The 17,329-nt window shown below is 44.7% G+C and overlaps 1 protein-coding gene across 2 annotated transcripts; it reads left to right on the forward strand.

Moving 5' to 3' along the window:
• Nucleotides 1-188: 188 nt before the first annotated feature.
• On the forward strand, nt 189-16,289 carry LOC311506702 (uncharacterized protein; the record flags this gene model as incomplete). 2 transcript variants are annotated; one of them, XM_084570760.1, is made up of 42 exons in its annotated part: nt 189-353; nt 655-825; nt 2,538-2,694; nt 3,917-3,944; nt 4,179-4,278; nt 4,881-4,904; nt 5,063-5,155; nt 5,253-5,316; nt 5,424-5,522; nt 5,612-5,755; nt 5,974-6,069; nt 6,152-6,270; nt 6,429-6,581; nt 6,664-6,837; nt 7,345-7,518; nt 7,685-7,799; nt 7,907-8,100; nt 8,190-8,311; nt 8,595-8,664; nt 8,775-8,935; nt 9,036-9,144; nt 9,331-9,462; nt 9,540-9,746; nt 9,868-10,005; nt 10,090-10,213; nt 10,492-10,663; nt 10,884-11,096; nt 11,215-11,359; nt 11,465-11,671; nt 11,795-11,899; nt 11,985-12,137; nt 12,225-12,473; nt 12,577-12,789; nt 12,860-13,072; nt 13,226-13,387; nt 13,477-13,605; nt 13,746-13,834; nt 13,960-14,083; nt 14,537-14,745; nt 14,855-14,963; nt 15,049-15,221; nt 16,053-16,289. In XM_084570760.1, the coding sequence occupies 42 exons, from the start codon at nt 189-191 to the stop codon at nt 16,264-16,266; spliced, it is 6,012 nt and encodes a 2,003-aa protein (XP_084426886.1). In that variant the 3' UTR covers nt 16,267-16,289. The 2 variants fall into 2 exon arrangements, with proteins under 2 accessions (XP_084426886.1, XP_084426887.1); XM_084570761.1 differs by lacking the exons at nt 4,881-4,904; nt 16,053-16,289 and having other exon boundaries at nt 15,049-15,233.
• Nucleotides 16,290-17,329: the final 1,040 nt, after the last annotated feature.

The following is a 17,329-nucleotide window of genomic DNA, read 5'->3' on the forward strand; positions in this document are numbered from 1 at the left end:
TGTGAAATGTCAACAGTTCAGAGGTGAAACCGAGGTCAGAGGTCAACTCAACTCCCGTCGCTGCACTAGAGGCTGAACCAGTCACCACCAAGGAATCAGACATCACCTCTGAAGTCTCTGAAGCACCAGTGTTCGACTCCTCTGCAGCTCCTGACCCTTGCATCCCACAGGTTGATCCAACTTCCAACATGGCTGACCCGGCAGCTGATGACAACAAGTACCTCTTCCTGGAAAATGACTTCCGCAACAGCGGGGTGGCCCAAGCCGACTGGATGGCAAAGAAGATGGTGTGGGTGCCATCAGATAGGGAGGGCTTTGAGGCGGCAAGCCTCAAGGAGGACAAGGGTGAACAGGTACTGAATATGTCTCCATTAGCAAATATCTCTTTATTTATTTGTCTATCTATCTGTACAGAGACGCATTTACATCACCATATATCATATGATCATCATGATCATATCCATCTTATGGTTCAGATTGTTATGTATCTAGGCATAGTAAGGGGGAGGTCAGAGAACGACTTTTCTTCTTCATTTCTTCAAAACACATTTAGGGAAGGTGGTTGAACTTTGATCTTTAAATCCAGCACAGAGCTACAGACAGTTAGCTCTGTAAGTTAGCTAACAGACAGTAACCCCTGCTGCTGTGCTGCAGGTGCTCGTGGAGCTCTCCAATGGTCAGAAAATGACGGTGAGCAAAGACGACATCCAGAAGATGAATCCGCCCAAGTTCAGCAAGGTGGAGGACATGGCCGCCCTCACTTTCCTCAACGAAGCGTCTGTCCTGCAAAACCTGCGAGAGAGATACTTCTCCAGCCTCATCTATGTGAGACACTCCCTCTTTATATTTGCTTAGTCCTATGTAATGTATTTTCCAGACCCTGAACATTTATTTTTCAAGTGCATCTTTGAAAATTCAAGGAAGTGCAGAGTTATCAATGCACATGCACATTCAACAAATGATGAACAATGTAATCACTTCACAGAAGTGGGAAGAAAAATTAAAAACACAAATAATAACACATAATAGCTTCTTCTGCCAGATGTTGAACAGAAATTAAAACAACACCATGCTTACCTCTGAATCGATTTTATCTTGGAAAAATAAATACACTTTTAAATCTGCATGTACTGTATGATTTAATACAAAGAAAACTAAGGGCCCCTTCTAAACCCTTGCTGTGTAGAAGTCCTTGTTTGACGACACTGTGCTCCAGACTCTGAATGGACAGCTCATGTTTTTATTTTCACAAAGTCTAATAAGGTACTGGCTGTAAAAATTAAAACCCAAGCTTATGCATTAAATATAGACTGCCATGAAGATCAGAGGACGTTAAGAACTCAGGTTCCTCCAGTCCTTATATGAACACACAGTGCTGGAGACAAAAACATCGCCTAAATACGAGCTGTGACCTGGAGGACCATACAGAGTTCACTAATTGACCATAAATCCACGTTTTAAACAGCTTCAGGGTTAACCTCAGGCAGTAATGAGATGTTTTATGTTACGGTTTGAAGAGATGTCCGTAAAAGCTAATGTTTAAGTCTGACATGTATGTTAGTTATTTTTTATATAAGTGAAGTGCACTGAAGTGAAGTTGTAGCTGGTCTCTTCATGTAGCAGAATTACGCACAACATCAACTACATGAATTATTATTGAATACATTAATTACTTTAAATAAATTTGGCAACTAATTTAGCAGTTTAACTGCTGATTAGCTTGTTAATTTGTTTATTCGTCATTTAGTTTCCCAGGAAAGAAAGAAGAAAAATCATCAAACAGATCAAAACTAGAGAGATTCACCTTACTGTTCCATTACAACCAAGAAGATGAAAATCAAATAGGAATTAGGAAAAGGTTTAACTAAAGAAAAGAACTTAAATGATCAATCAAAAGAATTAATTTATTGTTGATCCCAGTATTGGAAATTTACTAAAGACACTTTGTGTGTCTACGACATACAGGTAAAGGTGAATATGTTAATTTCAATATAAATCTGTGGATCTGTGGAAATTTGTGGGATTTTTGGATTCAGGTTCTTTGTTGGCTGTTTGCCTGTTAATGCAAGGACTGGTCCTTACTGTAAGGACAAAAGACTGTAGAGTCAGGACTGAGTCTGACTGAGACTGAAATTGCAATTTTAATTTGATCAGAAACTATTAATTAGGACTGGACATGTTAGTTTAAGCTCCACAGTTTATTCAGAATCATGAATGGATCAAATGAATATCATGGTGTCCTGGTACGGGGACTCTTTGAGACATATTAATGTGTTCACTTTGTGTAACTCAAAACCAAAGACACTGTGTTTCGTAATATAAAAAGATTAAACAGGGCAAATTTTCAGAACATATCTGTGATATCAGTATCAAATTATTGTTCAAAGTTTTTCATACAGTGTGGGCCGCCTGAACTGGTGTACAGGCTGTACTTACATCTGTATGAACTTAGAACTTGCAAGTTCAACTTCTATGTATCCTGGCTCCTGAAAATCACGGAGATTAGTGAACAACCATCAGTTTCCTTCTCTCCACAGACGTACTCAGGTCTGTTCTGTGTGGTGGTGAACCCTTACAAGATGCTGCCCATCTACTCTGAAAAGATCATCGAGATGTACAAGGGCAAGAAACGTCACGAGGTGCCGCCGCACATCTACTCCATCACAGACAACGCCTACAGGAACATGTTGCAGGGTAATAGTTTGTGTCAATGTGTTGTTAATACGTTAGGCCTGTGTCATAAAAACATATAAACAGCCATACTGCCCAAACATATTTTCCGTTAAAACGAGAAGTCTTTACATATTCTTCTTTATCATTTAGCACAACAAACCAGTGCCAACAACAAGACACAATTCAGTGACATGAAATCCATCGATCAGGCGTAACATTATGAACACCTTCCTAGTATTGTGTAGGTCTCTCTTGCGCCTCCAAAACAGCTCTGACTCATCAGAGTATGGACATGGGCCTTCTGAGGGTGTCCTGTGGTGTTTGGCAACAGAATGTTGTTAGTGGGGGCCTTTGGGTCCTATGGGTTGAGGGGAGGGGCCTCTGTGGATCATCCCACAGATACTTGATCAGTTTGGGATCTAGTGAATTGGTCAGTGTTATTTACTTCAGTGGTTTTAATGTTGTGGCTGATCAGTGTATATGTATATATTTTTTTCCAAGGATCCTCATTCAAATTCACCTTCTCTGCTGGATGTGGTGACAAACCAGCAGAAATAATGAAAAATACCTGGTTTTCAAGTCACTTTTCTCACCTTGCTGTGCAGCTGTTTATGGATTTTTAATCCACTTAAATACAATGAGGATGAATCACAGAAACTTGCAGACTATTGATTTGGGATGATGGATAATGAAGTTTAATCTGAGACAAGGAACATGATTCAGATCTGATTAGTGCATCAGTGTGTATAAACTCAGATCCACAACAATAGATTTAGGTAAATGAGATGAATGAATGCGTTGATTATATTACACACACATCAGAGCTAAAGAAAGAGCCCATAGCAGTCGTAGTTCTTTTCTGAAAAACTCTGGCAGACTATTGTAATACTTTAAGAAAAAGCAAACACGCATCACCAAATGAGAGGTGAGCCCCCACGTGCTGCCTGGCCTCCGGACTCCGTTCATCTCCGTTCTTTCCATTCACCTCCAGAATTGCCATACATGGAGCAGCGAGACGAGATTACAGCGACGGATCCCTGCATCCACCTGCTATTTTTAGATGATATGAGTGATGGAGGCTAATCTCCCTCTGAACGAAATCTCAGAGTCGTTCTCTCCCGTGTCCGAGGGAAGCGGCGCCATCAGAGAGTTCATGTTTGGTCTGTTCAGCTTGGCGCGTTCAGCTCAGTCAACATCTCATGCCTCTCTCTCTCCCCCTCTCTCTCTTTTTCTCTCTCCGCAGACCGTGAGGATCAGTCTATTCTCTGCACGTGAGTCAAAACATACAACACTTGACCTTTTTCCATCACACTACACTACATATTTGAGCACACACACAAAAATCACTTAAGGGAAGCTTTCCCTGGAAACCTCCCCAGACTTTAACCCTATGAAGCAAATGCTTTAACTTGTCCTACTTTTTGCTTTCTTCATTACTGTTTTCTTATGTTTTGGTCCAAAAATACTAATAAAAAGATTTTTTTTATCCCTCTTTCGTTACCCAGAGGCGAGTCCGGGGCAGGGAAGACAGAAAACACCAAGAAAGTGATTCAGTACCTGGCCGTTGTCGCCTCCTCGCACAAGGGCAAGAAGGACGTGAACCCTGTGAGTAGAAACTTCTTCAGCTTTCAGAAAATTTCATCGACATGTTTGAACAGACTTGTAACGGTTCGGCGTGAAAACTGCACCCCCGCAGCGGCCGAATGATAAGCTAAAAACAAGAAAGTACAAAGCAGATTCACAGTTGAAATTTTGGACAAATGACAATGATATTTAATGTAATAGCATCTGCCTCAAAGTAATAAAGCACAAAATCTGTTGTACATGACAGGATTCAGTTGCTGCAGCTGTGGCCAAGGTGAGGACAGATCATTGTTGCCTGTGCTTCTGCTGGTGCTGCTTCAGACTTTTTCATTGAACTGGCCTAAGCTTAAAAGAGAAGTGCTGTACTTAAAGGACATGGGAATACAATTAATTACAGGGATTCGTCAAGTCTTCCTACAGTATTTCTCACCATTGATTCAAAGTTGTCCAGTGATCAACTCGATCCGCGGCTTATTTAGTCGAGAATTACTGATGCTTCACCCCTGTTGCTCTGCTGCTTGAAGCTGTAATGTGGGTAGCAAATGGAACTTAGGGCGCTTGTGGAAATCAGTAGCCGCATACGGTTTCTAATCAGTTTATTCTCCCAACTCTTCCTGCAGCAGCAGCAGGGAGGATCCCTGGCCTACGTGAGTATAACAACTCATACAGACTCTGCCTTCAAATATGAGTGAAACCTTTCCTACATCTGTAGATGTGGTCTGTAGGTAAACACGAGCAGTGGTGTGTATGCTTACTGGTACATTCTGTGCAAAATCTGATGTGTGACCTGTTTTCTTGGCTGCAGGGGGAGCTGGAAAAGCAGCTGCTGCAGGCTAATCCCATCCTGGAGGCCTTCGGCAACGCTAAGACCATCAAGAACGATAACTCCTCGCGATTCGTAAGCATTTTCATCAGCGTGTAACTCAACATACTGAACATGTAAACAAATGTCAGGTTGTGTGTCATGTAGCTGCTGTCTTTATTTCTGTCTCTAGGGCAAATTCATCAAACTCAACTTTGATGTGACCGGCTTTATTGTCGGGGCGAATATTGACACCTGTATCCTTTTTGTTTCTTTTTGCCGGCCTGTTAAATGACGAATGCAAAATGAAGAACATTAAGTTAAACAGCTGATTGTCTTCTTAACCATTTGCTGCTCTGATCAGACCTGCTGGAGAAGTCCCGTTGCATTCGTCAGGGCAACACAGAGAGAGCTTTTCACATCTTCTACTACATGGTGGCAGGAGCCAACGGCAAGATGAGGGGTGAGCAGCTCAGACATCATTTCTGACATCATCTACTTTTGGGGAGCGAAAGCAAGACAAGAAATTAATGACGCTATTTGTGTGTGTAGAGGAGCTGCTATTGCAGGACTTCAGCAGCTATCGCTTCCTGGTGGCGGGTCACGTGGAGATCCCCGGCCAGGAGGACAACGAGATGTTTGATGAGACTCTGGAGGCCATGGAGATCATGGGCTTCAATGAGGATGAGAGATTAGGTACTGAGAGCCCAGAAAGACTAGAGTTTATGTTTGTTCATATAGCCATTCTTATTGTTAGTCCTTTAATAGATAGCCAACATTAGAGAGATGGCCACTATGCCTCCATGTTACCACATAGTTTCTCTAACCTTCTTCAGAGCATCAGAGTTTTGTACAAAAGAATTTAAAACCTTGAAAGTGGAGGTACTTTATGTCCTTCCTCGTCCTCTCTGCAGGCATGTTGAAGGTGGTGTCCACTGTGCTCCAGCTGGGAAACATCAAGTTTGAGAAGGAGAGGAACAGCGAGCAGGCGACCATGCCTGATAACACCGGTAACCATTTAAAGACACATCACCTCTTCTGTATGTTAACGTCTTAACTCCTCTGACCCCTTCTCCGTCTCACCTCACCCAGCTGCCCAGAAGGTGTGCCACCTGCAGGGCATCAACGTGACTGACTTCACCCGTGCCATCCTCACGCCCAGGATTAAAGTGGGCAGGGAGGTGGTGCAAAAGGCTCAGACCAAGCAGCAGGTACTCCATAGGAAACCAAACCTCATTAAATAAACACAGAAATAAAGACTCCTCTGATTTTCTTCCTTTTTTAGTATTTAAAAGTAATGCAGAGCTATACAATAATCCCAAAATGAATCATTCCCTTCACCTCCATCTTCCTCCTCCTCTTTCTTCAGGCTGATTTTGCGGTGGAGGCTCTTGCGAAGGCCATGTACGAGCGTCTGTTCCGCTGGATCCTGGCCAGAGTCAACAAGACACTGGACAAGAGTAAGAGACAGTCTTCGTCCTTCCTGGGAATCCTGGACATCGCTGGCTTTGAGATTTTTGAGGTGAACTCTTGCGGAAAATAAACGTTTAAATACTTCAACGTCGGTTTGTTTGTATTTCTAATCACCCGCTTCCCGCCTCCAGGACAACTCGTTCGAGCAGCTCTGCATCAACTACACCAACGAGCGCCTGCAGCAGCTCTTCAACCACACCATGTTCATCCTGGAGCAGGAGGAGTACAAGAGGGAGGGCATCGAGTGGAACTTCATCGACTTCGGCCTCGACCTGCAGCCCTGCATAGAGCTCATCGAGAGGCCGGTCAGTCACACACACACGTTTGATGTTGAGTGTGATGGATGTGCTCTAAAGACTCAACTCAAGTTTTAAAAAAGATTTTCAGTGACAGTTAAGAATAAGAAGCAGCAAAAACAAGAGGAATTTAGAGCTACAGACAATGAAGATGCATAGAAAGTGGTCAGAAAATAAGTGGGTGCTTTGTCAAAATGATAAATGTGAATGGATACCTGACAGGTAACATCAAGGTGCTGCCCAGCTATTTCATAAACTGTAAATTACTGGACAGATGTGACTGATTCCCTTGATGAGTTTCTACACCATCATATTCCCAAAAGATCCCAAAACAATCCCTTTTGGCGGACTTCCAAAATGTACTTGTCATCTAATGGCTATAAATGCTCTAAATGAACTCACTCCCCATCCCTGCATCCAAACCTGAACCACTCCAGGAGTAAGTTCAACAGGAATCACGTGTAAAAACATTCTTGAAAATAAACCTGAGACTCTGTATCCTTCACCGACCTGCAGAACAACCCTCCGGGCATCCTGGCCCTGCTGGACGAGGAGTGCTGGTTTCCCAAAGCCACAGATGTCACATTCGTGGACAAGCTGCTGAACACACACGCTAGCCACGTCAAATTCTCCAAGCCTAAACAACACAAAGACAATCTGATGTTCTCTGTGCTGCACTATGCTGGAAAGGTGAGTGAGACAAAATAGTCTTCCTGTTTGAATAACAGACACATATTTGTTTTTAAAGATGCTCAGTAGGAGCCAGTGTTAATTGAGACGCAGAACAAAGATGGACAAACACATTGTTGGATTTGGTTAGCAACATGCGAAACATCACGTCCATTTTTATATCCAGGTCGATTACAATGCAGCCAGTTGGTTGACAAAGAACATGGACCCTCTTAATGACAATGTAACGGCTCTGCTCAACAACTCCTCCAGCACTTTCATCCAGGACTTGTGGAAAGACGGTGAGTTCTTCAACAAAAGGACAAACATCCTCGTCGCATTAGACGTGTAGACGTGGTTAAAAAAAAAAATGTGTGAAATGATGTAAAGGATTTCTTCTCCATATCAGTGGATCGAGTGGTCGGTCTGGACACCATGACCAAGATGTCGGAGAGCTCGGTGCCCACCAGCACCAAATCCAAGAAAGGCATGTTTCGCACCGTGGGTCAGCTGTACAAAGAGTCTCTGGGGAAGCTGATGACCACACTGCACAACACACAGCCCAACTTCGTCCGCTGCATCATTCCCAACCACGAGAAGAGGGTAAGAGGTCATTTTTTATCTGTAGAGGTCTGTAGAGGTGACGCGGAGAACTGTTAAAAACATGCAGTGCTTTGGCTGCTGTGCTGCAGGCTGGCAAGATGGACGCCCACCTGGTGCTGGAGCAGCTGAGGTGTAACGGTGTGCTGGAGGGCATTCGAATCTGCAGGCAGGGATTTCCGAACCGCATCGTGTTCCAGGAGTTCAGGCAGAGGTGGGAGAGCTGTCTTACACATTGATGTACAGTCAATCAATAGCGACCCTCATTGTTCTGCTTGTATCTGTGTAAAAACAGAATCTGATTATAAAAAAATCTGTCTCTATTTTAGTGCAGATAAAATAATATCAGTGCTATGAAGATCAGATAAAAGATTAGTTTTCATTCTTGTGATCAGGTATAGAGTCTTAAATAGTCAGACACATGCCTGCACTCTGAGGCCCTTTGATCGGGTTTTATTGACTGATTTTTCCACCTTGCTTTGAAAATATGTTTGCAGGTACGAGATCTTGGCTGCTAATGCCATCCCTAAAGGCTTCATGGACGGGAAACAGGCATGCGGTCTGATGGTGAGTTATTATTTCATTTTAATGTGACCTACACCTTTAAAGAAAATGAATTCACTGTGTTCCACAACTGGATTATGAAAGCAGAATCACGCTCCTCTCCTCGTCTGCAGGTAAAGCACCTGGATCTGGACCCTAACCTGTATCGGATAGGTCAGAGCAAGATGTTCTTCAGGACGGGAGTTTTGGCCCAGCTGGAAGAAGAGAGAGACCTCAAACTGACGGTCGTCATCATCGCCTTCCAGGCACAAGCAAGAGGTTTCCTGGGCCGCAAGTAAGAGGAACATGTAGAACTTTATTTTTAGCACCCTGTGACCTGTTGCTGTGTGTTTCTTGCTGTGATTCTTCTTCTTCTTTCTTCTGTGCGTTCTCAGGGCTTTCAGTAAACGTCAGCAACAACTGACTGCCATGAAGGTCATCCAGAGGAACTGCGCCTGTTACCTCAAGCTTAAGAACTGGCAGTGGTGGAGGCTTTTTACTAAGGTCAAACACACTCATTCTAACAGCCATGTTTCTATCACTTGCCAAGACTTAGTCAAATTTTTAGCTTAGCTACCAACATTTTTCTCTCTTATCTTAGAATTGTCAGTTTACTTTTCAGATTTGATGATTATCTGTATGATCTGAAGAAACCAAGTTGTGGATGTGTGTTGTCTGCCCGTGGTTCAGGTGAAGCCCCTGCTGCAGGTGACCAGACAAGAGGAGGAGATGGGTCAGAAGGAGGAGGAGTTGAAGAGCGTCAAGGAGGTGGCGGCTAAGGCTGAGGCCGAACTGAAAGAAGTCAGCCAGAGACACAACCAGGTGAAACGAACGCAGGTGTTTACCTTCTTTTGTTTCCTTAAAAAGTTCAGGAAATGACAGAGGCCTCTGTTTCGTAGCTGATGGAGGAGCGGGCGCAGCTGGAGTCAAAGCTTCAGACGGAGGCGGAGTTGTACGCCGAGGCGGAGGAGATGAGGGTGCGGCTGGAGGCCAAGAAGCAGGAGCTGGAGGAGGTGCTGCACGAGATGGAGGCGCGGCTGGAGGAGGAGGAGGATCGAAGCAACTCCCTGCAGCAGGAGAAGAAGGACATGGAGCAGGAGCTACAGGTTTTACACATTCACTCTTACCCTACACGTGTACTTTTACTCTTTGTTTATATGTCATTGTATTTTATACCTGAGCCGTGACTTTTTGTCCATCTTTAATTGCACCTGTGTCTCGCTACAGCTTATGGAGGCTCACATCGCAGAGCAGGAAGACGCCAAGCAGAAGCTGCAGCTGGAGAAGGTGGCTGTGGAGGGAAAGGTGAAGAAACTGGAGGAGGACATTCTGCAGATGGAGGACCAGAACAACAAACTGCTGAAGGTACAGTATATGAAGAGCCAGTTTTGTGTGTGTTGCTCTTGCGACAGCGTTTCATACAAACTTTACTCCTGTGTCCGTTCGTAGGAGCGAAAGCTTCTGGAGGAGAGGATGGCTGATATGAGCTCCAATCTGGCTGAGGAGGAGGAGAAGTCCAAGAATCTGACCAAGCTCAAGAACAAACACGAGTCCATGATCTCTGAGCTCGAGGGTCAGTTTGTTGGCATCCATTCAGACTTACTCACCTTTAGATACATACAAGAAAAAAATTCTAGTCCAGCCGAGGAAAGAAAACTCTTCAACTTTGTATGATATATATACGGCTCTCTTTATCTTCTTAAGTCTTTCTTATTTCTGTTTTTTCTCGACTTACAATCGACTGTGTTGTAAAGGTAGCTAGTGATACAAGACTTTGTGGGACCCTGGAGTTATAAATGCCAAAATGATGCTGAGGTTTGTCTAACGTCTTCTTTTGTTCGTTGTGTCCAGTGCGTTTTAAGAAAGAGGAGAAGGGTCGTCAGGACATGGAGAAGGCAAAGAGGAAGGTGGACGCCGAGCTGGCCGACCTGCAGGAGCAGCACGCCAACCTGCAGACACAGCTAGCCGAGCTCCGAGCCCAGCTAGCTGCCAAAGAAAACGAGCTCCAGGCCACGCAGGCTCGGTGAGAGGGATTACACTGCAGAACATGCTTGTATATAGAGCCAGTGAAATGTCTTCGGAAACTTTCATAGTAAATTGTCTATGATGAATAAAATAATTAAGAGGAAGAATTGTCGCCTCATCGATATGAGGTTTACTCACACAGTCTCAGCACATGGCTTGCTAAATTGTCAGATGTCAAACTGCTGAATGACCCTGACAGAACCATCCTTGGTCCACAGCTTGGAAGAGGAGAGCAGTCAGCGTGGGGCAGTGGTGAAGCGGGTGCGGGAGCTGGAGGCTCTGATCTCAGAGCTGCAGGAGGACCTTGAGGCAGAGAGGGCGGCGAGGGGGAAGGCAGAGGCAGCTCGACGAGACCTTGGGGAGGAACTGAATGCTCTACGCTCTGAGCTGGAGGACAGTTTGGATACGACTGCCGCCCAGCAGGAGTTGAGGTCAGTATGATCAAATGGGGCCCATAAGCACATCCTTTGATGTCTAATGTTTGATCTGAGCAGACTAAATCTGGCCCTAAATCATGTTGTGGTGACGTGATGTGTTTGTGGTTGGCAGGACAAAGCGTGAGCAGGAGGTGGCCATGCTGAAGAAAACCATGGAGGAGGAGGGACGCAGCCGCGAGGCTCAAATCCAGGACTTGAGACAGAAACATAGCCAGGCTGTGGAGGAGCTCAGTGAGCAGCTGGAGCAGGCCAAACGGGTCAGCTCACCCAGATCACAAAAGAACCTCTGAAGAACTTAATTTTAAAAACCTTCAACGGAGGCGGATTTTCTCACTCTTTCATCTCCACTTCTCTCTGTCCAGGTGAGGGCCGGACTGGAGAAAGCCAAGCAGGCTCTGGAGAAAGAAACGACAGACCTGAGCGCAGACCTGCGATCCCTTGCCAGCGCCAAACAGGACGTGGAGCACAAGAAGAAGAAGGTGGAGGGTCAGCTGAACGAACTGCACTCCCGGTTCAACGAAAGCGAACGGCAGAGGAACGAGCTGGGTGAACGAGTCTCAAAGATGACTGTGAGTCAACAAGGAAACAAGGCCTGGTGTGGTCGTTGGAAACAGCACCTGGGTTTAAAACTGCTCAGGATCCCTATTCCCTCAGTCTTTGTTGAATTTCTTTTTCTTCTCCTCCTTCCCCAGTTGGAGCTGGACGGTGTGACAGGTCTGCTGAACGAAGCAGAGGGAAAGAATATCAAGCTGAGTAAAGATGTCTCCAGTGTGTCCTCTCAGCTCCATGACACACAGGTACACCTCAATACTCACATAGGCAGCCATGTTCTTAAACTTCCCAAACTGTGTCTGGACCTCTGTCTTCTTCCTACTCCAACAGGAGCTGCTGTCTGAGGAGACTCGTCAAAAGCTGAATGTGTCTGGACGTCTCCGCCAGATGGAGGAGGACAGGAATAGCCTGATGGAGCAGCTGGAGGAGGAGACTGAGAGCAAGCGTGTGGTGGAGAGGCAGGTCTCCAGCCTCAACATGCAGGTCAGTAACTCAGACAGGAGATGAAATCTGATCAGCTGGAGGGAGATGTTACATGTTATGTTAAAATGCTCTTTTGCCTTCTGTCAGCTGTCTGACTACAAGAAGAAGCTGGACGAGATGTCCGGCACGGTGGAGCTGCTGGAGGAGGGGAAGAAGCGTCTGCAGCGTGAACTGGAGGCGGTGAACACCGAGTATGAGGAGAAAACTTCAGCCTACGACAAGGTGGAGAAGAGCCGCAGCCGACTGCAGCAGGAGCTGGAGGACGTCCTCATGGACCTGGACAGCCAACGGCAGCTCGTCTCCAACCTGGAGAAGAAGCAGAAGAAGTTCGATCAGGTCTGACAGTAGCAGTTATGTTTAGTCAATGCAGATATGCAAATATTCTGTTCCATGAAATGTGTTTAAAACTGGCCTGATCACGTGTCCCCGTGTTCACTAGATGTTGGCAGAGGAGCGAGCCGTGTCCTCTAAGTTTGCAGAGGAGCGGGACCGTGCAGAGGCGGAGGCGAGGGAGAAGGACACGAAGGTGCTAGCTCTGGCCCGGACGCTGGATGAGAACCAGCAAGCTCTGGAGGAGGCGGAGAAGACCATAAAGGCACTCCGAGCTGAGATGGAAGATCTCATCAGTTCCAAGGACGACGTGGGAAAGAACGTAAGCATCTGAAAGTAAATAAAAGAGTTCATTAGAAGAAAGGTGGGCCTTATTTCTGATGTTTTGTCAGGTCCACGATTTGGACAAGGCGAAGCGTGGCCTGGAGGCCATCGTGGACGAGATGAGGACTCAGATGGAGGAGCTGGAGGACGAGCTGCAGGTGGCTGAGGACGCCAAGCTGCGCCTGGAGGTCAACAGTCAGGCTCTCAAAGCTCAGCATGAGAGGGAGCTGATGGCCCACGATGAGATGGGCGAGGAGAAGAGGAAGCAGCTCCTCAGACAGGTGGAGACCAGCCTACTGTGGCTATTCTTTCAATTAAAGTCTAATCAGGCATCCATTTCTTTCTTCTCATATATAATCTTATTTTTTAAAGGTTTAAAGAACACAAGGCCAGTTTGCAAAAAGACCAAAGTTTGATCTTTTTCTTTGCATCAGGTGCGTGAGCTGGAGTCTGACCTAGAGGAGGAGAGGAAGCAGCGAGTTCTGGCGTCGGCCGGGAAGAAGAAGCTAGAGGGGGATCTGAAGGACATGGAGGACCAGCTGGAGGCCACCAGCAGGGGGCGTGATGAGGGGCTCAAACAGCTCCGCAAATTCCAGGTCAGAAAACACCTTTAATTATCAGAAGTCTAAAGCAACTGAAGCCTGTTTAGAAAGACAAACATTTAACATCTTTGTGGTGGGTACAGGGCCAGGTGAAGGATCTCCAGAGGGAGCTGGACGACTCTCGTGCAGCTCAGAAGGAGGTCCTCTCCTCAGCCAGGGAGTCAGAGCGCAGATCCAAGGCCATGGAGTCCGACGTCATGCAGCTGCAGGAGGTGAGCCTACGTGCTGCCTTTGAGTTTGGCCACTATTTCAAAAAACATGAGCTTATTTGTTTCAGCTGCATGTGCAAATCGAGTCAGTCAATTATTTGTTTTGTTAGAACAACTTCATACTTTGAGATTCTGTCTGTCAGATGTTAGCAGCAGCTGAGAGAGCTCGGAAGCAGGCAGAGGCGGAGAGAGACGAGCTGTCGGAGGAACTGGCCAGCAACGCTTCTGGAAGGTAGGTTTCTTGCTATGATTTAAGGTTTACATGGTATGCACGAACGTAATCAGCCATGTTCACAGTAAAGCAGAAATTAGATACGTTTTAGAAAAGCCTGACTCCTCCGTGCTGCTCCTGTTCAGGTCACTGCTGTCCGATGAAAAGCGTCGCCTGGAGACAAAGATCAGCCAGCTGGAGGAGGAGCTGGAGGAGGAGCAGGGCAACGCGGAGAGCCTCAACGACCGGCTGAGGAAGAGCCAGCAGCTGGTAGACACGGGGTTTATTATTATTATTCTCACAATTTTGTACAGTTTTTGACTCAGTAGAACTTAAAAACTGCAAAGAAGACACAAAACAGTGGAAGAGAGAAATGTATTCATGTTTTAAATTCTATTTTCATATATTGATTTTATTTGGCAGCATATTTGAAGTAGTTTTATCTGTTTAGCTGTAAAATTATGGTTTCATTTCTACACTTCCTCCATTATTATCTCATGCATGCTTGGTCTCAAATTGTTTTACATTATACATTTGAACATAGAGAATTTAGATTGATCTAACCTGTATGAAAGTTAGTACAGAAAGTTAGATCGATCAATACAGAGTCTCATAAACAAGAAAAGACCAGACATAGTTTAGAGAGGCCTAACCTGGCTTATACCACAAGAACTGTAGAAATGACTCCTTTTATCTCTTCGACTTGTCTTCACCTTGGTGTAGGTGGAGCAGCTGGGAGCAGAGCTGGCAGCAGAGAGGTCTTCCTCTCAGAGCAGGGAAGGATCCAGGCAGCTGCTGGAGAGACAGAACCGAGAGCTGAAGGCCAAACTGCAGGAGCTGGAGGGCCAGGGCCGCTCCAAACTCAAGTCCACCATTGCTGCTCTGGAAGTCAAGCTGAGGGAGGTCGAAGAGCAGCTTGAATTTGAGAGCAGGTAACCTGCTATTACCTGCCATTACCTGCTAGGAAACAGAGTTAAAATCCAGAAGTTAACTCATTAACTGAGTGACAACAAACTAAAAGATTATGTTGTGTTATGTTAGAGAGCGGCAGGCCAGCGCCAAGACCCTGCGTCAGAAAGAGAAGAAACTGAGGGATTTAAGTATCCAGATGGAGGACGAGAGGAAGCAGGCGCAACAGTTCAAAGACCAGGTAACTCCGATGACGATGGTTGCAGCGAAAGGCAGCATTTCACTGTGATTTGTCTCACTTTCCTTTATGCGGTGTGTCTCTGCAGGCAGAGAAGGGCAACTTGCGGGTGAAGCAGCTGAAGCATCAGCTGGAGGAGACGGAGGAGGAGGCGCAGCGCATGGCGGCGGCTCGCAGGAAACTGCAGAGGGAGCTGGACGAGGCGGCCGAGGCCAACGACACCCTCAACAGAGAGGTGTCCTCACTCAGGAGCAAACTCAGGTAACGAGACGCTTAAGAACAGAGTGGAAACCATAAATATACCTCGTCTTCCTCTACAAACAAAATATACGAATTAAGTTCTGCTTCTCGTCTGCTCTGAGGTTTTAGCTAGAATGACCACGTCTGTTTCTACGCAGACGACTCCCACGACTACTTTTGTTAAAGACAGGCTTTCTCAAAACTTTCTTCAGTTATAAAGCTATTATTTGAATTTTTTTCATCTACAAATAACAGGTCATACCTCATGTGTTAATGTCCCGCTGGTCGACAACGCTGCAGCATAACTACTGTATGGTGCTGGCTCCAGTAGAGGATCATAATATGCATTCATGTGGCTCTGGATCTGTGTGTTTGTGTAAAACATGTCTAAAAATCCTCAAATTATAACAATTAATCACCTTTAAACCACATTAATTGATCCCGCTGGCAAACAGCAATAGCAATCTGTGTTGATTTGGAGTTAAATAAACTATTAGACACTGAGCCAGCAGTAGAGAAATCAAATACATGGTTTACATTGTTAATCTTTGTAATGAGTGATCACTTGTGATTTTAAATTTCATTTTCCTCCTTTCATGTCTGGCTGCTCCTGTTTTCTTCAGACACTACTGATCTGCAAAATCTCCTCAAAGCTTCCTGGGAAAATTCTCCTCTTCCTTCATTTTATTTCCTCATCTTTGTCCTTGCTCCTCTGGTTCACTGCTTCAAGATTTCAGGGGCTTTAACTGTTTTCTTTTTCTCTTTGCTTTTTTTTTTTCTTTCCCTTCATCTCTTTCTGACCCTCCTCTTCCTCCTCTTCTCTCTTCCTTCTGATGTATCGGGTGTTGCCAGACGTGGCGGCGGTGAGGCGGTGTTTGGCAGCTCCGCTCCTCGGGGAAGCAGCAGCAGCAGCATCAGGAGCTTTGGGCTGGGAGGGAACGTCAACCGAAGGAGCACCTTCAAAGAGAACTCGGTGGAGCTGCAGGAGGAAGAGCCTTCCCCTTCACCTCCTGCCGGCACCCCAGATCCCCGCGGGGACGTCTACACCTGCTCACCGGACGAGTAGACGTTTTGTCATGATTGAAATACAACTGAAGAGAGCCAAAGCAGATATATGTTTGTGCTTTTAATTTGAAAGTTTTATCCATTCGATAGTGACCTGAATGTTCATGAATCACAGGAGAGTCCTGGAGATTTCAACAATACTGTGGATAAATATGAAAACTACTTTTGGTTTGTAAGTAATTACAAGCTATTTGGAAAGTTTGAAATTAGTACTCCCAACACACAGTACACAAGAAAACATTAGCATAAAGATTTGCTATAATTAAAACTACAAATTACCATCATACAAAACATATCATTAACTGTGCATTTTTTATATTTATTCATTCATTTTCAAACATTCTCGGACATAAAAAGTCTGTAATATGGATCATATTTTCCAAGCAAAAGGCCAAAACACAAATTTTTATCACTTAATTCAAAGGATTTGTGAGAAGTTTGAAAATGTCTTTGGGTGTAGCTATGAAATCCATATTTATTTCCTTCATTTGTGCCTGCTGAAACCTCCTGTCTTAAATGTGCACTTTCTTCTTAAATTATATTATCTTAAATACTTGTTCACCGAGGTTTCTTCGTTCAGTCTGAGAAATCATGTTCTTATGTTGAATTGGTTTGAATTGGCTATTTAGGAGACTCAACCAAACATTGCAGTAAAGCTGCTGAATGTATTTAAAAGTCTAAAAGTCGTAACAACATGTGACGTAACGTGCTATTTAACAGACTGATTCCAAATGGTTTAACTTCAGTCATATAAATTATTTAGGAAAGTAATAATTAGGCAGTGATCACAGAGGAGGATTGAATGCTGTCGATTTAATTTAACAAATTATTTAGATTTTTCAAGCAAAATAAATATATATATATATATATATCAATATTTTTCAACATATAATTTATGTAAACCTAATATATTTAGATTCAGATGGCTTAAATAAGCCCAATTTATACAGTCAGTCTAAATAGTTTGATTTGCTAAGAGTCACAGATCCATCAGTCTGAGTGAAGCCTTTTGCCATTTTGGGACCATTTTTGTCCAACTCATGTCCCACTGTTGCTCAGTAACT

This window comes from Chelon labrosus, assembly GCF_963514085.1.
Source record: "Chelon labrosus genome assembly, chromosome: 21".
In the NCBI taxonomy this organism is placed as follows: domain Eukaryota; kingdom Metazoa; phylum Chordata; class Actinopteri; order Mugiliformes; family Mugilidae; genus Chelon; species Chelon labrosus.